Source organism: Bos indicus x Bos taurus, chromosome 15 (assembly GCF_003369695.1).
Source record: "Bos indicus x Bos taurus breed Angus x Brahman F1 hybrid chromosome 15, Bos_hybrid_MaternalHap_v2.0, whole genome shotgun sequence".
Lineage (NCBI taxonomy): Eukaryota > Metazoa > Chordata > Mammalia > Artiodactyla > Bovidae > Bos > Bos indicus x Bos taurus.
The window spans coordinates 3,011,790-3,032,141 of record NC_040090.1 but is presented as its reverse complement, the minus strand read 5'-3'; the positions used below and the strand labels follow the sequence as shown (position 1 = coordinate 3,032,141).

General features: G+C 51.0%; 1 protein-coding gene across 1 annotated transcript; it reads left to right on the top strand.

Annotated features, from left to right (window-relative positions):
* Positions 1-5,487: 5,487 nt before the first annotated feature.
* On the top strand, positions 5,488-18,978 carry SERPING1 (serpin family G member 1). Its single transcript, XM_027562283.1, has 8 exons — positions 5,488-5,829; positions 6,261-6,338; positions 7,345-7,762; positions 9,939-10,073; positions 12,138-12,341; positions 12,524-12,663; positions 17,383-17,584; positions 18,532-18,978. Exons 2-8 carry the CDS (start codon positions 6,285-6,287, stop codon positions 18,783-18,785), a joined length of 1,407 nt encoding a protein of 468 aa, XP_027418084.1. The 5' UTR covers positions 5,488-5,829; positions 6,261-6,284; the 3' UTR covers positions 18,786-18,978.
* Positions 18,979-20,352: the final 1,374 nt, after the last annotated feature.

Sequence of the window (20,352 nt, the reverse complement as noted above, 5' to 3'; positions counted from 1 at the left end):
TAGTTTGAGCATTCTTTGGCATTGCCTTTCTTTAGGATTGGAATGAAAACTGACCTTTTCCAGTCCTGTGGCCATTGCTGAGTTTTCTAAATTTGTTGGCATATTGAGTGCAGCACTTTCATAGCATCATCTTTCAGGATTTGAGATAGCTCAACTGGAATTCCATCACCTCCACTAGCTTTGTTCGTAGTGATGCTTTCTAAGGCCCACTTGACTTCACATTCCAGGATATCTGGCTCTAGGTCAGTGATCACACCATCATGATTATCTGGGTCATGAAGATCTTTTTTGCACAGTTCTTCTGTGTATTCTTGCCACCTCTTCTTAATATCTTCTGCTTCTGTTAGGTCCATACCATTTCTGTCCTTTATTGAGCCCATCTTTGCATGAAATGTTCCCTTGGTATCTCTGATTTTCTTGAAGAGATCCCTAGTCTTTCCCATTCTGTTGTTTTCCTCTATTTCTTTGCATTGATCGCTGAGGAAGGCTTTCTTATCTCTCCTTGCTATCCTTTGGAACTCTGCATTCAGATGGGAATATCTTTCCTTTTCTCCTTTGCTTTTCGCTTCTCTTCTTTTCACAGCAATCTGTAAGGCCTCCCCAGACAGCCATTTGGCCTTTTTGCATTTCTTTTCCATGGGGATGGTCTTGATCCCTGCCTCCTGGACAATGTCACGAACCTCCGTCCATGGCTGGTGATACATGCATGCAGAGGAACACAGGCAGCCGTGAGGAGAATGAGGCACAGCGGCATGGAACGACATGGAACAATGTCTGTGACACTCAGATGAGACAAGAAATTATGGAAGAGTAATAATTATGTGTGTAAGAGGCAGATGTAACTTCACAATTAGAGAGTCTCTAAGAATACACTTGAAACTGTTACCCGAAGCTGTATCTGGAATAACTTTTCATTTTATAAATGTCTGGATTGTTTGAAAATTTTTACAAAGTACACATGTGATGTTGTAGTGGTAATTTTGAAAGAATAGTATAAAATTTCCTTGAAAGTGAAAGTGTTACTTGCTCAGTCATCTCAGACTCTCTGCAACCCATGAACTGTAGCCTGCCAGGACAGAGAATTCTTCTGTCGTGGAATTCTCCAGGCAAGAATACTGGAGTGGGTAGCCATTGCCTTCTCCAGGGGATCTTTCCAACCCAGGAATTGAATCTGGGTCTCCTGCACTGTAGGTGGATTTTTTACCGTCTGAGCCACCAGGGAAGCTCATAAAATTTCCTTAGAAAGAAGTAAATGAGCCCATTTAGAATACTCATCGGGAGTCATAATACATTTTTTTCCAATCAGAAAAGCTTTATTTTCCTTGACCTTCCAGGGTCTTCAAATAGGTTGTGAGTCAGGGTTTGGTGTGTGCTTCTCAGTAACTATTCGGACCTAACCCACGTCTGTGTCTTTCATTGCCAACCATGTCCTACCGGTTGACCGATGGAAGATGAAAATAGAGGGTTTTGTTTTATTTTATTGTGATAACAACATGAGATCTAGTCTCTTAATTTTTTAATGTACGTTGGTGTGGGCTGTAAGGACAGTGTTGTACAGCAGGTCTCTAGCTTGTTTACCTCTTTTTTTGGCTGTGGCTTCTGGGATTTTAGTTCCCTGACAAAGGATTGTCCCTGCACCCTCAGCAGTGAAAGCATGGAGTTCCACTGACTGGACCGCCAGGGAACTCCCAAGGGCTGTTCTTCTTACTTAACTGAAGTTTTATGCCTAGGGATCAATAATTCTCCATTCCCATCTCCCACCCAACTCTGGTAACTACCATTCCAGTCTCTGATGTTATGGATTTGACTACTTGAGGCATCGCGCGTGAGTGGAATCAGGCAATACCTGTCTATGTCTGGCTTCTGTCACTCAGCATCGTGTCCTCCAGGCCCACTCCTGTTGTCTCGTGTTACAGAATGTCCTTCCTTTTCACGGCTGAATATTCCTGCACTATATGTACACGTCACACGACGTGGGGCAGGAAACAGCCCACAGGGGGCAGCTTGGTGAGAAGATGTAAAGGGGTATCGGCTGCTGACCCTCACCCGGCCATCAGCCACGGCGGCCAACCCTGGCCTGCGCAGAGAAGACTACAGGAAACCAGAGACAGGCTCAGCCAGCGCTCCACCCGTCCTCACTAAGCACCACCCCCCACACAAGGGAGAGCCAGGGTAGGGGCCGGGCTGCCCCGGTGCCACTGTGGATGTTTCTCCCGGCCCTTCCCCTCCAGGAAAAAAAAAAAAAACGAGTTAAAAAAGGAAAGCTAAGACACAGCCCTCAGAATGGCAGAAACATGATTCCCACACAAATATGCAGCAAGACCATTAATGAGACAACCATCAGATTGACAGAGCAGGTTCAAAGAACAATGCAAGAAGCTGGTGTGTGTGTGTGTGTGTGTGTGTGCACGCGCGCGCATGTGGTCGATTAGGCGGTGTGTTGCTGCACATACATAAGAGAGATGATTAGCTAAAAATCATACACGTCCTAGGTAAAGCTGTGCATCTGGTCTACCTGGCAGGGCTAATACAGAAGAGATGTTTCCACCTCACTCGCCTCTCTGGTAGACAGAAAAGATTTGCATGTTATCCTTTTTTGGCAGGTCAACATCTGACATTATAGACCCTGGGCCCTGGTCCGTAGTAAATAAGAAATGAGGGACTTCCTTGGTGGCCCAGGGATTAAGACTCTGGGTTCCCAATGCAGGGGACCTGGGTTCAATCCCTGATCAGGGAACTAGATCCCACAGGCTCAATTAAGACCTGGTGCAACCAGATAAATAAATTAAAAAAAAAAGAAACAAAATTTTATTCTCCTTGAATGGTGTTCCTCAGCTAGGGTTCCGAAGAGAGGACTGAGACCTAATGCCCAAGACACTCTTTGTGCATAATCACAACCTCTCTGCGTCTGTAGTGATACTCGTGTGGCTTCTGTGAGTGAAACGAGGAAATAATCTTCCGAATGATTCTCTGTGTTCTGGGAGTCTGGTGACCCTGAGTCTTCTGCCCTAATCCTGGCTTTTGGGTAATTCTTCTTCCGAGGAGAAACCGCGGGCATGCAGGTTGTCAGAAAGCTTCACCCATAGCAGTTGGTACCTGAGGGTGGACCAGAGATGGGAAAAAAAAGATAAAACGCTTTACAGAAAGAGCTTCAGTGCGAACTTGAATTTATCCAACACCAGGAACCCCACAGGGAGGAGAAGCTGTGCACACACATGGAGGGGAAAGGGCCTCCTGTGAGCTTATCCATCCTCACCCATTGGAAGGGAAGGTTCTCATGACAGAGAAACCCTGGACTTGCTGAGCCACAGAAGCCCGAGAATACTAGAGTGAGTAGCTGTTCCCTTCTCCAGCGGATCTTCCCAACCCAGGGATTGAACCCAGGTCTCCCGCATTGCAGGTGGATGCTTTACCAGCTGAGCCACGAGGGAAGCACAAGAATACTGGAGTGGATAGCCTATGCCTTCTCCAGCGGATCTTTCAGACCCGGGAATCAAACCAGGATCTCCTGCATTGCAGGTGGATTCTTTACCAACTGAGCTACGAGGGAAGCCATCCGATTGCCCACACTAAGGTAAACACCCTGCTTAAGTCAACCTCAGGCCATTCACAGTGGTAAAGGGCTTCAGCTTGGTTCCCAGTTTCATCGGGCAAGACAGTAGCCACAAAGCAGAGACACCGTTTAAATGTCCAGAAGAGATGCTTTGGCAAAGAGCTGGGACGTCCGGAGGAGCTTGGGAAGACCTCTGCGCCGGTCCTTGTCCGCCCTGAGACCCTGGTGCTCGGAGCTCCACGGTCCTGCCGCCGGACACAGGGTGTTCACTCTGCTGCCAGCCTCAGACGCGCTCATGTCCTGTGCCGGGAATCCACAGGGGTTAGCGCCGCGTCTGGAGCTCAGACAGACGTGGTCCACACCCTGGCTCTGTCACTAGCCGTGTGATGTCAGGTGAATCAAATAATTTTCTGTTGAGTCTCGTTTTTTTTTAATTAATTAATTGATTTTTGGTAGCTCTGGGTCTTCGTTGCTGTGCTCAGGCTTTCTCGAGTTGCGGCGAGCGGGGACTACCCTTCATTGTGGTGCACGGGTTTCTCACTGCGGTGGCTTTTCTGGCTCTGGGGCACAGGCTCTGGGCACATGGACTTCCGTACCTGCAGCATGGGGGCGGGGGCGCGGGGGGCAGGCCTCAGCAACTGTGGCACACAGGCCTAGCTGGAGGCACGTGGACTCTTCCCAGACTAGGGATCGAACCTGGGTCCCCTGCATTGGCAGGCAGATTCTTATCTACTACGCCACCCGGGAAGTCAGAGTCTCATTTTTTAAAATTCGTTTCAGATGGAATTAATGTTAGCACCCATGTCGTAGATGTCATGAGCATTAATGAAAGGATGAAGGACGTGGCTTTCCACCAGCTTCTTTTTGTTCAGCTGTCTCCTATGTTCAGGTTGGCGCAGCTCGAGCCCAGAGGACAGAGGAGTATCACTGCCTGTACAGCTGTTGGCGGCCACGGCTTGATATAAAGGGACTTCCCTCCCACCCCCGACTTGGGAGGTTCCCCTGTGGCCCCAAGGAATGAGGACCTGAGAAGCCGGTACCGTCTTTGTGAGTCTTTCCCACGGATGCCCCCAGCAGCCCATAAGTGTTCTCTTGCCCCTGTTCCTGGTCGGCCCATTGGAACAGCAGCTCTGGTACTAGCAGCCAACTTTCCAGAATGTGCCAAACAGGACAGGCCTGGCAGTGACCCGACCACAGGCCATCAGAGCTGTATCAGGCCACCAGAGACCACCGTGTTTTGCAGAGGTAGGGTTGCCAGATTTAGCAAATAAGATGCAGAATGTCTAGTTAAATCTGAATTTCAGATAAACGTCCACAAAAAAAAAATTTTTTTTTAATGTAAGTAGGTCCTAATATTGCATGGGACATATTTTCAAAGAAACTTTTCTTTGTTTATCTGAAATTCAAATCTAATTGAGCTTCTTCCTGTATTTTACCTGGGAACCCTGGGAGGGAAGCTAGGTACGGAGAGGGAAAGCAACTTGCTCGGTTCACACACAAGCCAGGTCTCACAGTGGGGTCCATCGGCCCCCAGTCTCCAGCCTCCCACCCCTCGACACAGATACCCAGCTTTCTGGGTTGGTTTTTTTTTCTTTCTGGTTTTGGTTTTGGTTTTCCCAGTTTTCTGTTTTTCACTTAAGGTGAATGCTTGCTGGACTGGGTGTCCCAGATTCCTTGCGTGTTACAGATAGGTAGAACCACGGACTCCAGGTAGCCAAGAAAAGAAGGGGAAACAGCCACGGAGGAGAGCAGGGGTGAAATCAGGACCTCAGGAGGTCCAGTTTAGGCTTTATCTTCAGGAGAAGGCTCACCAAGTGAGCCAGAGGCTCTTAGCTATTACATCAAATGGGCACCGCTGGGCCTCTTTCCAGGGCGTTCCTTTAGGGATCCAGTCCAAAGAGCAGTTCCAGGAAGGCAGCTTGCTGGTAAGCTGCAGGTCTGGGACATTTGGGGTCTGGGATGGCTCCATCACCGCCAGGTGCAGAGGGAGCAGGACGCCGGCTGTGCCCAGCTGAGATCTGCACCCCAGCTTCCCCAGCCGGGATCTCCAGGGGCTTTGAACTGAAATTCCAGGAGGGGGCTGGACCAAGTGGTCCGGCCCAGCCTGATTTACGGGAAACCACACCAGCCCTCTATCCGCCTTAATTTGTAACTGGGCAGTGTCCTGGGCCAACCAATAGCTACGACCGAACCCCCACCCATCGCAGCCTCCCTAACCCTGGGGGACTAGCCGCTGAGTCGGCCGAGGCAGCGCAGCGATCGGAACTTAGGAGCAGGTTTGTGCTGGCGGATGGGGGTTTGGGGAGGAAGGCGGTCTCCCGTCCTCACTTCCCTCCCTCCCGCAGGCCCCCCTGTCTCTGCGGCCTCTGGGCGTCGCCGGTGCCCCTTCCCTCCCCTCCCCTCCCCCGGCCCCCTCCGACCGCCCCCCTCCCCGCCCGGCCTCATTGTTGAGCTGCAGCGGGACCCTCTAGATGGAGCAGGTGGACCAGCCCCCGGGCCTGGGAGGGGGCTGGGACGAGGGGCCAGCCGAGCCGGGAAAGGGACGCGGTCTGGGAACAACAAAACAGGGGGAGGCGCCGGGAGGAGGCGCCCGGGCGGGAGGCGGGAGGGGGCGTTGAATGGGGGCGGGCTCCGTGGGGGTGGGCGTGCGGGGGGGCCCCCAGACCCCAGGCTCCGAGCTGGCACCCGAAGCGGGCTGACCCTGCAGGTCCGGGCTGAAGTCGCCTCCCAGATGGCCTCCAGGCTGACCCCGCTGACCCTCCTGCTGCTGCTGCTGCTGGCTGGGGTGAGTGACCCCTGCGCGGGCCAGGCGGGAGCAGGGCTGAGGTTAACCCTTCTGGCTCCGGGGAATTCGAGAGCTCCTCCTGAGATCGACACCAGGGGTCCTCCCACCAGAGTTGAGTACACAGCTTGGAAAGAGCAAGGACTCAGACCCACCTAGGGTCTAATCCTGCCTGGCCCGCCACCCCGTACCCGCTGTGGTGGCCCGGAGCCTGGTACTTAGGCGAGCTGACCAGCCCTGCTGCACAAGGTGGAGAATAAAGCAGAAAGGCGAAGGAGATGGACAGCATTTTGAAACTAAAAAGCAAGAGCTCCTCGTGGAAACCTGAGCTGCGGGGTGAGGGTGGGAAGGCTCCCCCCAGTGGTGCCGGAGGTCAGGGGTATGGGGTGAGCCAGGGAGAAAGGGGGGTGTTTGCCTTGGCTTGTGCATTCAGTGGGTGTGTGCAGAAGTTGACTTTAGCATTGCCCTTTGAGATGGATCAGATAATGTGGTGGTGATCAAGGCATCTGGAAGCAGAGACCCAAGTCTGACCCCTAGTTTTTCCTCCAGCTTCTCTTAAGACCCTGTGCTAGTTGCTGAATTTGTCTCAGTTATTGGCTTCTTTTATCAGTTAAATGGGATAATGCGGGCTTTCTCTGAAGCAATCCGTGGTGAGGCTCCAGGGCAGGCCCCTGTCCTACCAAGCTTTGCCAGGAACAATTCTCTGGTATCCCACCTTTGATGCTCTGGCGGCTCAGTGGTAAAGAATCCACCTGCCAATGCAGGAGACGCGGGTTCAATCCCTGGGTTGGGAAGATCCCCTGGAGCAGGAAATGGCAACCCACTCCAGTGTTCTTGCCTGGGAAATCCCACGGACAGAGGAGCCTGGTGGGCTACAGTCCATGGGGTCGCAAAGAGTCGGACAGACTTAGCAACCAAGCAACCCCTCCCACCTTCTCTTTGAGTGTTTGTGTTTAAAGGGGACTATGCCTCATAATGAAATAAAGAAAGAAAGTCTCTTGAACCACAGGACAGAGTCACCTCAGATATGATCGTCGGCCCAGGGAACTTACAAGAAGGGGAAAGTGAAGGAGACAGCCAGAAAGGAGGTATTCTCGATGGTGAGTCCATTCAAGGCAACGAGGACTCTCCCACCTTGCCGATAACTAACCTGACCGTCGTGCCAGCCACTGTCACCAAGCCCTTCAGCCAGCCTGCCACCGAACCGGTCCAATCAACCATCCAGCCCACTGCTGAGCCCTTCTGCCCGGCGCCCGTCACCTCCTGCTCTGACTCGGAGATCCGCTCAGCAGAGGCGGTGCTGGGGGAGGCTTTGACAGACTTCTCCCTGAGGCTCTACCAGGACTTCTCAGTGTTGAAGAAGAGGGAGACCAACTTCATCTTTTCCCCCTTCAGCATTGCCAGCCTCCTCACCCAAATCCTGCTTGGTAAGAACCCGAGTTCTCTCCAGCTCCTGTGTTTGACGTTCCCTTGAGGCAGGGTCCCTGATAGCTCAGTTGATAAAGAATCCGCCTGCAATGCAGAAGACCCAGGTTTGATTCCTGGGTCGGGATGATCCGCTGAACAAGCGATAGGCTACCCACTCCAGTGTTCTTGGGCTCCCCTGGTGGCTCAGCTGGTAAAGAATCCACCTGTAATGTGGGAGACCTGGGTTCAATCCCTGGGTTGGGACGATACCCTGGAGAAAGGAAAGTCTACCCACTCCAGTATTCTGGCCTGGAGAATTCCACGGACTGTATAGTCCATGGGGTCACAAAGAGTCAGACATGACTGAGTGACTTTCACTTTCACTCACTGAGGCAGGGTAGGTATCTGGATATAGATACAGCTATGCCAAAGGAAGGAAGCTGTGAAAATGGGCTGCGTTGGGGGTGGGAATCTTTTTATTCTGGAACTTACATTTATTCTTTCATTTAACAATCATTTAATAGGCACTACTTATAATAAAGGGCTTCCCAGGTGGCTCAGTGGTAAAGAATCTGCCCGCCATTGCAGGAGACATGGGTTCAATCCCCGGGTCAGGGAAGATCCCCTGGAGGAGGAAATGGCAACCCACTCCAGTATTCTTGCCTGGAGAGTTCCATGGACAGAGGAGCCTGGCAGGCTACAGTCCACGGGGTCTCAAAGAGTCAGACACGTCTTAGTGACTGAGCAGCAGCAGCAGCAGCATGGCTTATAAATCCTATGACCTGTGCAAGAACATGTAAATAAGGTTGCAGCCCATCCATCATGGTTCAGGGTAAGACCATAAGGAAACGACAAGAGAGGGACATAGAGTAGAACCATAACAATGCTGCTTTTCAGCTATGTGAGCTTGGGTGGATCACTTAACTTCTCTGAGCCTGAGTCCTCTGTGTAAAATGGAAATGGTTGTGAAAGTGAAAAGTGAAAGTGAAGTTGCTCAGTTGTGTCTGACTCTTTGCGACCCCATGGATTGTAGTCTACCAGGCTCCTCAGTCCCTGGAATTTTCCAGGCAAGAGTACTGGAATGGGGTGCCGTTTCCTTCTCCAGGGGATCTTTCCAACTCAGGGATCATCTCCCGCATGGCAGGCAGACGCTTTACCATCTGAGCCACCCTTAAAAAAAGAAAAATTAGCCAGATAGCCCAGTGCCTAATGTGGCAGGAGGTCAAAAAAGTGTTAATCCCTCCACTTCCCTGAAAGACCACTGTCAAGTCCCCTGGGGTAATTTACATTAGAAATGGCACAAAAAAGTGCTCCAGGCAATGGAAACAGCTGTTGCTCCAAAGGGGAATTCCAGGAAGGCTACTGCAGCCAATACAGTGAGGAACAGGGGAACGTTTCAACTAGAGTCCCAGAATCCTAACGTCCCTGGCCTGTATCCGATAGATGCCAGCAGCACCCCACACCTCCAGGTGTGACACCCAGAATGTCTCCACATGTGGCCAAGTGTCCCCTGGGATGCACATTTCATTTGATTGGTTTCAGTTAATTTTGTTATTGCCCCTCCCCCAAAACTGGCTTGAATCTTTTCTCCACCCTCCAGTTATGAACTCCATGATCTTAAAATGAGTAGATTACTTCCTCTCTTAAACCTCAGTTTTCTCATCTGCATAATGGGGATAGTAACTGTCCTTACATAAAAGGGTTACAGTGAAGATTCAAAGAGATACTATGGGAGAAGCACCTACGATGCCTGGAACAAAGTGAGTGCTTGCTGAATTCTATTACTACCCAGAAGGTGTGGACAATCAGTATTTAATGATGAACAAGGGAAAGGGAATTGGGCATCTTTTATGAGTCTCTGCTCTCTCTTCTTAATGACGAGCTAGTGTCCCTGGTTACAGGCTGAACCTTTGTAAACCCTAACCGACTAAATAAGAGGTCGTGTGGGACAGGTGGTGACTGGACCAGGCTTTGGGTGACAAGTGGTATTAAAATTAGGTAGGAAAATGCAGGAAGGGAATATTTAGTCCTAGAAAATTCTGGATTGTTCATAATTCCCCCACCCTTCTCTTTCTGACACGTGTTGTCTTTGAAACCATTTCTGGCTCTGATGATACGGGGTTAACCCCCCCACCCCACCATTGCAGCCTGGTCTCCTAACCCTGGCCCCCCTCTGCTCTCTGCTCTTGGCTGCAGGGGCTGGAGGAGAAACCAGGGTCAGCCTGGAGCGCCTCCTCTCTTACCCCCAGAACTTCAGCTGTGTCCACCACGCCCTGAGGGCGTTCATGTCCGAAGGTTTCACCTCATTCTCTCAGATCTTCCACAGCTCAGGTGAGTGTTAGGGGGAAGGACAGCAGGGGCTGAGCTGGGCCCTCAGGATTTGAGTGGGTGCCTAGCACTGGGGATGGAGGAGGAAATGACAGCCCACTCCAGGATCCTTGCCTGGAGAATCCCATGGGCAGAGGAGCCTGGCGGGCTACAGTCCGTGGGGTTGCAAGAGCAGGACATGACTGAGCGACTAAACCATCCATCTGTAGCACTGGGGAAAGAGAGGACAGAGGGAATGTTAGAACCAGAAGCCGGGGGCGCGGGGTGGGGGGGGTGAGGGTGGGGGTGGGTGGGGAGGCATGCAGAGCAGGGCGGGGCCTGAGAAACACCAGGTGGCTCCTGGGTGCCAGATAGGTGCCCAGGTGAGATCGTGGGCAAGTCATTTGCAGTCATCAATTTCATCAAAGTAAGAACAGTCCTCTGCATTCAGGAGCAGGGAGGGCTGGAGGGCTGGAGGGCTCTAGGCGTGAAATAGACCAAACCATGTCAGTCTGGGGATGCCCGGGTGGCCCAGTGCTGAAGACTCTGACCTTTCACTGGCCGAGTTCAGGTTTGAGCCTTGTTGGGGAGCTAAGATCCCGCCAGCTGTGAGGCCAAAAAACAGAGAAAGTGTGTGAACCAGGGTCAGGGGGTCTTGGGCCTCCTGTTCTTTGTGTGTTTGTTACATGAATTTGTTGCCATTTACGCATGTTGCATTATTAGGTAAGGTGATCAGAGCAGTCAGTGGTAAAGAATCCGCCTGCCAATGCAGGAGACATGGGTTCGATCCATGGGTCGGAAAGATCCCCCTGGAGGAGGAAAGGGCAACCCACCCTGGGATTCTTGCCCGGAAAATTCCACGGACAGAGGAGCCTGGCGGGCTACAGTCCATGGGGTTGCAAAAGAGGCGGACATGACTTAGCAATTAAACGATAGCAACAACATCAGAGCAATAAGCTTCCAAAATGATCTAATGCAGTTCGTTCAGATTTTGTTCCCCAGAGCCCGAGGTTTCTGCAGAACTGCTGCAGGTGGGAGTGGGAGTGAGGGAGGCTGAGGGGAGGGGGCTGGGTGGGGGGAGGGGATGGGGGGTGGGGGCTGGGGCAGCACTTTCTGTGAGACCGGATGGAGCCAGGAGGGCTCTGAACTCCCACCCAGCCTCAACCAGAGCCCTTTAGTGTTGTGGGCTTCAGACATGACTACATTTGAAACTTCAGTTCTCCTGAGCTTAAAAATTACAGGTTTAGTGTGATCCACTTTTAAACTGGGGAAAAAAATTCTGTCTTTTTTTTAACTATAAAGGCAATACTCATTCATTGTTAAAAAAAAAAAAAAAAAACACTGAGAAAATATTGGAATTCCCTGGCCATCCACTTGTTAGAACTCCACGCTTCCACTGCAGGCAGCACAGGTTCAATCCCTGGTCCGGGAACTAAGAGCCTGTGTGCTGCTCTGCGAGGCCAAAAAAAAATAAACGAGAAAATATAGGAAAGAAAAAAGAAGGAAAGAAAGAAAACTCATCTTTAAAAAAAATAAAAAAAACCTTCTTTTCGAGATGGGAAAATTATGACTCAGAGGGGTTCAAGAAACTTTGCCTTTTTTACTCATTTGCTATAAATCGAATTTATCCTCTGTCTTGCTAGGTTGGCAGAAAACACAGCTGCAGTCAATATTTAGTATTTAGTTCAGGAAAATTTTTTGTTTCAAACACTTTTTTTCTCTAGTAGGCCTGGGTTTTGGAGAGCAAAACCCAGGAAGTCCTATTACAACCTTCCACTGAGACTAGAAAGCAGTCTGAATGAAGGGAAGAAAAGAAGAAAAATACGGGCAAATGCAAGCTAAGATCTCAAAGAGCTGCCTTGCTGAGCCACGGCCGCCCAGCAGTAGAGGCCTGGGACAGGGCCTCCTGCTCTCAGCTCAGGGTCCGGGCTACGGAGCGTCTGTCAGAGGAGGGGCTGCAGCCCTGCTCCACACCGCGTTCATGGGGTAGAAGCCAGCTCCCTCTGCAGGGCTACTCCCGGAAGGGGAGAGGATGTCCCGGATCTCGAGCCTGCGTCTCTCACCCGACCCTCCTCCCCATCCCTGCAGACCTGACCATCAAGGACACCTTCGCCGAGGCCTCTCAGAGGCTCTATGGCAGCAGCCCGAGACCCCTGGGAAATGACAGCACAGCCAGCTTGGAGCTTATCAATGACTGGGTGGCCAAGAAGACCAACCTCAGGATCAGGCGGCTGCTGGACAGCCTGCCTGAGGATACCCGCCTCATCCTCCTCAACGCTGTCGCCCTGAGCGGTAAGGGGGAGTCTCCCCATCCTGAGATCTTCCTTCCCTTCCTGGTTTGAAACCCACTCAACCCCAAGCTCCACCCCTGGATCCCCGGTACCTGCCCCACCCCGTGCCCACAGAGCATTTAACTCCCGTTCCTCCGGTCCCCACCCGCCTTAGAGTCACCCTCCGCCTGCTCTTCCCTCTAGCCAAGTGGAAGATAGCCTTTGATAAAGGCAGAACAAGCACGAAGCCCTTTCACCTCAAATCCTCTGCCATCAAAGTGCCCATGATGAACAGCAAGAAGTACCCCGTGGCCTCTTTCACAGACCGGACTCTGAACGCCCGGGTGAGTTCTTGGCCCTCCCCACTCCTGTCTCAGAGCCTCTCGCGCGTCCTGACTTCCTTTCTGCTCTGGCTCCATTGGTGTGGGGCGCACCCTTCCACTGAAAACCCATCTTTTGTCCTGCTTCCATCTCTGTTTCCACCCTATCTTTTCTCCTTCTCCCCCTCTCCAGCCTGGGCCAAGGGAGGCATTATATATTTGAGTTTGGAAAGCAAGATTCTAGTTTCCTCCTGCGTCTCTACTGCTTCAAATGGCAAAACGTGAGTCGTGTTCCTGTTCTGTGTCTTGGTTTCTCTTCCCAGTCAACCCACCAGTAGACCCTGCTTGCTTAGGAACTCCTGTGTGTGTCCCGGTGTACGCATGCATCTGTGTACATATGTGTGCACATGTCTGGGTATATCCATGTGTTCATGTATGTAGTAAATGCATGCGTGTGCATGTGTTAAATGGCTTAAGTTCCTTGGCAGAAATTGAACAGTATGATTTCAGTGAATGAAGAGGGAAGGAAGAGAGACCAGATGTTTTCTTGGTTTTCTTCCTTATGTTGTTATTTATTTCTTTCTTAAACTTTTTATTTTGTCTTGGTGTACAGCCAGTTAGGGCTTCCCAGATGGCTCAGTGGTAAAGAATCTGCCTACCGATCCTGGAGATGCAGGAGATGTGGGTTTGATCCCTGGGTCGGGAAGATCCCCTGGAAAAGAAAATGGCAACCCACTCCAGTGTTCTTGCCTGGAAAATTCCATAGACATAGGAGCCTGGTGGGCCACAGTCCATGAGGTCACAAAGAGTCGGACAGGACTGAGCACACACGCACACACGCACACATGCACACACTCATAGCCGGTTAACAATGCTGTGATAGTTTCAGGCGAACAGTGAAGGGACTCAGCCCTACGTGTGCGTGCACCCTCTCCCCCAAACCCCTCCCTTCCAGGCTGCCACGTAACCCTGAACAGAGTTCCTTGTGCTGCACAGCAGGTCGCTGTTGGTTTCCCATTTTAAATATAGCGCCGTGCACATGAGTGACCAGATATTTCTGCCTTGTTAAGGTAGCAGGGCACAGACCTATGAGACAGGGAACAGCAGGAGATGCCCAGTGATGCGGGGTCAGGCTGAGAAAGACAGGACCTGTTCTGGAACATGCCAGGGCTGTTTCCACCCTGGAAGCTTTCCTACCCTTTCCCTCTGCTGGACCCTCTGCAGGCAGATTGTCACATACCTTGTTCCTCTGGCTCATCTGGTGTCAGCTAAAAGGTCAGCTAGGTGGAGGAGACCTCCCCCTGCTTAAAGTCGCCTCCTCCTCACCCTGTCTTATTCCTAATAATGTTTTGTTACTAATATATCCAGGGACTGTATTGTCTTTGTGTTGTTCAGTTGCTAAGTTGTGCCCAGCTCTTTGTGACCCTATTGACTTCAGCACGCCAAGCTTCCCTGTCCTTCACTGTCTCCCAGAGTTTGCTCGAACTCGTGTCCATTGAGTTGGTGATGCCATCGAACCATCTCATCTTCTGTCACCCCCTTCTCCTTCTGCCCTCAATCTTCCCCAGCAGTCTGCCCTTTGCATCAGGTGGCCAAAGTATTGGAGCTTCAGCTTTAGCATCAGTCCTCCCAATGAATATTCAGGGTTGATTTCCTTTAGGATGGACTGGTTGGATCTCCTTGCAGTCAGAAGGACTCTCAGGAGTCTTCCCCAGCACCACAGTTCAAAAGCAGGGTTCTTACCACTATCTGAATTACGTTGTCTATTTGCCTATTTAATTGCAGTCTTGTCTATCTCTCTGAGATTTTGTGATCAGAGACTTTCTCTCTCTTTTCCCTACAATATCTGAGGGCCGAGAGCAATGCCACATATAATAAGTGCTCATTATGTTTGCTGAATAAATGAATGTTCAATGGAAGATGCTAAAGGGAGCAACTCACTCAGAATGAGTGGCTAGGAAGATGTCACAGAAGTGGCTACTTTTGACCACTCTTAACCGCCCATGCCCTTCTCCACCTCTCCATCCATCCACCCCCACCCAATGGCTTTCAGTATTGCCAACTGTTTAACAGAACCAGAATACGTGTGCAAGGCAGAGAGCGTGAGGATGCCGGGCAGGCTTGGGCCATCACTCTAACTCACAGTATTTGCGGGGAGAGTATCAGGGTGAGGGATTTTTAATGACAAAGGAGGAGGGTTTTTATGCAACCCCCCTCCCACTCTTTGGGTTTGGCCAGGTGACTTAGCCGGTAAAGAATCCACCTGCAAGGCAGGAGGCCTGGGTTTGATCCCTAGATTGGGAAGATGCCCTGGAGAAGGAAATGGCAGCCCACTCCAGTGTTCTTGCCTGGAGAATCCCATGGACAGAGGAGCCTGGCGGGCTACAGTCCACGCGGTCGCAAACAGTCGGAGACGACTGAGCGACTAACGCTTTCACTTCCACTTTCCCCACTCTTTACAGTTCCATGGGTTTTAAACAAATACTTTATTTGATATGGGCGTCCCTGTGGCTCAGCTGGTAAAGAATCCACCTGCAATACGGGAGACGTGGGTTCGATCCCTGGGTTGGGAAGATCTCCTGGAGAAGGGAATAGCTACCCACTCCAGTATTCTGGCCTGGAGAATCCCATGAACTGTATAGAGTCCATGGAGAAGAGTATAGAGTCTTGGAGAAGACTCTTGAGAGTCCCTTGGACTGCAAAGAGATCAAACCAGTTAATCCTAAAGGAAATCAGTCCTGAATATTCATTGGAAGGACTGATGCTGAAACTGAACCGCCAATTCTTTGGCCACCTGATGTGAAGAACTGACTCACTGGAAAAGACCCTGATGCTGGGAAAGAGTGAAGGCGGGAGGAGAAGGGGACGACAGAGGATGAGATGGTTGGATGGTATCACAGACTCAATGGACATGAGTTTGAGCAAGCTCCAGGAGTTGGTGATGGATATGGAGGCCTAGTGTGCTGCAGTCCGTGGGGTCACAAAGAGTTGGATATGACTGAGATGACTTTCACTTCACTTCACTTATTTGATGTGGTCACATTATAAATTCAAAATCAAAGTTTTACTTAAGCTTTTAAATTTTTAGCTGAAGTTGCTACATTATTAATCATAATTTTTTATAAAACACTTTCATTTGTTCTTTAATTAAACCACATTGACCAGATTAAACTCCTTTAAGCCATTGTTTCATTTACAAATATGGTTAATTAATCTTCCCCTAAGCATTATGAGCTTATGTATATACTTTATAAATATACTTCGTACGTTTGGCATACTTGATTTTCTTTTTTAACATGTTAAATACTTGACTGGACAGAATCACACCCCTGTTTGTCCATATCTTGTGGCACCTGAAGCCCACGTGTGAAAATTAAATCTGAAGAGTAAATCAACTTTCAATCAACATCTCAACTTTATTCTCAAACCGAATGCACCTATCCTACCCCTCTTTGTCCAAAAGCATGAAGCTAGCATGTCTGACTCTTAAAAATTATACACGCTATTTTAAATAACAAACACAGATTACTCTGAACTTATCACCCAGCGTTCATACTATAGAATTGCTTTATTCTGTCATTCCCATACTTCGTTCTAAATTTTCCTGGGATTTAAGGATTATTTCCCCAACGAAGGGGGTTAGATTTACCAACTCAAGTACGCTAGGGTTACTAGCTTGAAATTTCAAGGCCAGAGCGTGGTGATTTTGGTCAGAGAGGCGAGGCCCATACCAGGATGTGGAGGGCGCAGCGTCCGGCCAGCACCCCGTGCAGCCCCTCTGCCGACAGCGCCCGAGTGGCCGTGCTCGTCCCGTGATACAGCAGTGTGCAACCTGCTTCTTCTGGGCCAGTTTTTCAAATTCCAACAACTGACTGGTTTCAGTTAACGTCTTCATCGCCCAGTTGAGTTCTGCATTCTAGATTATTCTTGTCCGTCTCTCAGCCTCGACCTTAATGCCATTTCAGTGATAGTCTCTTCTGTCCTCTCCGTCTGGGGTTCCCTTCTTGGCACTACTGACACTTTGGGTCAGTGATTCTTCGTATAAGGCGCTGTCCCCGGCCCTGCAGGACTTAGGAGCGACCCTGACTTCTACCCCCTAGACGCCAGTAGCACTCTGAGCGCCCGTTTCTGCCAGCTCCGAGCGTTACCAAACGTCACTGGGGGCAAATCATCCCGAGTTGAGAACACTCGTGTATTGCACTTGTGGCTCCTGTACTTCTCTCCGACTTTTGTCTGGCCGCCAGTTGTAAGTCTTTCTACCGGCAAACTGCAAAGGTAGGCTGGGATCAGCTTGTATACCATGTTGAATGCCAGACCAGGAGGTTTATACCTACCCTCACAGGCAGGGAAAAGCCATCCAAAGTCTTTGAAAGGACAGACCTGATGACTCTGATGGTACATCATGTGCTTTCTGCACTTTATGCACAACATACGTGAAAGGAACTGGGCTCAGAGGTCCCACTGCTTGCCTGGATCGCACAGCTCATCAGTGGCAGAGTATGGGTGTGACCTTCAGCCTGTGAAATCAGAAACTCTAGCTCATTTCTCTGCGTCTCACCAGCACAGGGCCAGACCAGCGCTGTTTGCCTACCTGGCCACCCCATCTTGTGGCAAAGCCTGCGAGCCTAGTTCTGGCTCCTTCCTGAAACAGTACAGACTGGAGACCAGCCTCGGGTCCCAGAAGGTAGGGGCCAGGAGAGAGCAGGGCAGGAAGACTGATAAGGTGCGTCTCTTCCTCTCCAGGTGGGCCGCCTGCAGCTGTCTCACAACCTCAGCTTTGTGATCCTGGTGCCCCAGACCGTGAAACACCATCTCCAAGACCTGGAGCAGGCTCTCAGCACCGCCGTCTTCAAAGCTGTCATAAAGAAGCTGGAGATGACCAAGTTCCATCCCACTCACCTGACGATGCCTCGCATCAAAGTGCAGAGCAGTCAGGACATGCTGGGTGAGTCCTGGCAGCCCTGGATTGATCCTAGGCCCCCAGAGGGGAAGAGGTTGTGTGTGGGGGGGGATGGGCCTTAAAATGTGGTCAACACTGTCTTGAGTATTTTTCACATCCATCGTCTCAGGTTGGGCTTCCCAAGTGGCTCAGTGGTAAGGAATCTGCCTGCCAATGCAGGAGATGCAGGAGACCCGGGTTCGATCCCTGGGTCAGGAAGATCCCCTGGAGGAAGAAATGGCAACCTACTCCAGGATTCTTGCCTGGAGAATCCCATGGGCAGAGGAGCCTGGGGGGCTACAGTCCATGGGGTCACACAGAGTCGGATGACTGAGCAACTGAAGACAAATGCGTGCCATACATATCCCTTCGTTTTCTTTTATCAAACTTGGTCTCCTAATAGATGATCTCATTTCCTGATCTCGTTTCACGCCCTGGTACGTGATGTCATTTGAGAACGAACGTCCTCCTTCTGATTCGTCACCTCGTTTCCAAGATCCTTGTTGATGAGGAAGCCGAGGCATCACTTGTCAGGGTTTTGGGGGGCTTGTGGCCAGGCCTCTGACCACTTGAGAGGAAGTGGTGACTGGAGTGAAGATGGGCCCACGGATTAAGGAGCCCACGAACGGGACTGGAAGGCACACTGTAGTGTGATTACAATTTGATAACCAAGGAAGAGGAGGAGAAAGAGAGGGTTGGAACTTGGGATCAGCCCAGGAAATCAGGATCCATGTCTCCAACTGCTGAGGTTTCCGTGCTGGTCTTTTTTGGTTTTGTTTCTTAACGTAATATTTTAATTTTAAAAGTACTTTAAATGACTATTTTTTACATTTCACTTTTTATAGTTTTTAGAGGTTGCTTTCCGTTCACAGCGACTGCCGAACGCGGGCTGCGTCCCCATGTTGACAGTTGTGCAGGCCTCTGACGCGTTGTTTCCCCCGTCTGCGCCCTAGATTACTTTGACTTCATCTACGACGTCAACCTGTGCGGGCTGACGGAGGACCCGGACGTGCAGGTGTCTGGGATCCGGCACCAGGCCACCCTGGAGCTGACGGAGAGCGGGGTGGAGGCGACTGCGGCCTCGGTCGTCTCCGTGGCCCGCAACTTGCTGCTCTTCGAAGTGCAGCAGCCCTTCCTCTTCCTGCTCTGGGACCAGCAGCACAAGTTCCCGGTCTTCATGGGTCGGGTGTACGACCCCAAGGGCTGAGCCCGCCCCGGGGCCTCAGCTCACCTAGCTGCAGCCCGCTCTGCACTTGCCCCTCCCCACCTCCCACCTCAGGCCTGCCTCCACCCGAAGGGCTCCCCTGGGGTCCTTCCCTCCTCCCTTACCGTGACCCCTCCAAAGCACTTTTTGCCACCTTCTCTGGTACAAATACAACGGACTTCACAAATAAAACCTGGCAAACCGTGACTTTCTCTGTCATTGTCTTTCAATTTTACAGGACGAGGGCCTCCGTGGCCCCTGTATCAGCTAGCTGCTGCCGTGTAACAAGTCACTCCAAACTTAATGGCTTAGAATAGCAACCGTTTATTATTTCACAGAAGTCCGGGGGTTAGGGCTGAACTCACCGATCTGGGCTGGGCCAGGCAGACCTTCCCTGTGCTCGCGCATACGTCTGTAGGAGTTGGTGGGGTGACCGGGGGTGACTGACCTACAGTCGCCTCAGCTGGACCACCTTGGCTCTCCTCCGCACATCCGTCTCCTGGATCCTTCCAGCAACGCTCACCTGCAGTGGCACAGTTTCCAAGTGAAGAGTCAGAGACAGGCAGTCCTTTCCACACCCTGCGGCTCGGCTTGCATCAAGTCTACCATAGTCCTGTTGGCCAAAGCAAGGCACATGGCCAGACCTAGAAGCAGAGTGGGAAAGCGCTACAGAGTGGAAGGGTGGAGCCACTCACTGAGCGCTTCCAATGCGATCTATTTATCACAGCCTGTATCTTGTTCATTTGTTTGCAACAACAGTAATAACAGTAGCTCACGTTGTTGAGAACTGACACAGGCCGTCCGCTGAGAGCTCTGCACGCTTAGTGGTGACCCCGTGGACGTAGCCTGCCAGGCTCCTCTGCCCACGGCATTTCCCAGGCAAGAGCCCTGGAGTGGGCTGCCGTTTCGTCCTCCAGGGGATCTTTCCAACCCAGGGATCAAACCCTCGTCTCCTGTGTCTCCTGCACTGGCAGGCAGGTTGCAGACATCAATCCTCACAACTGTATATGGTAAACTCTAAACTTGAAGAGGCTAAGTCTTGCCCAGAATCCTGCAGTTTAGGTGCCAGTCCTGGGATTGCAAAGTACATCCTTATGACCGAAGTCTGAGCTCTTAGCCACTCTCTTCTATGTCCCTCGCCTTCTATCTCCGAATCCTGCCTTTTCTTCATAGTTCCTTTGCTCAACCAATTTACTGAGCACGCAGCATGTGTCTGGCACTGTGCTAAGTGCAGAGGAGACAGAGATGACGTGAACCTAAGGCCCGCCTTTAAGATCTACACCTTGATGGGGGAGACAGATAAGGAAGATACACTTCTAACACAGAGCATTTTTTTTTAGTCTCCGAAGACGTCTCTCAACACGTTGTCCCCATTTCCAGCTTGTACTGCTAGACTCACGGATGCTCCAACTCTGAGCCCTTCTCTTTCCCTCTTTCCCATTCTGCTTGGCTCTCATCCCATCATTTTGTCTCCGTCTCCTGTCTCTATTTATGTTTCTCCATCCCTCCCATTCCCACCCCCAGCCCACCACGTCTCTCCTGTGGCCTCTTCTCCTCTCCTTGTTACAGT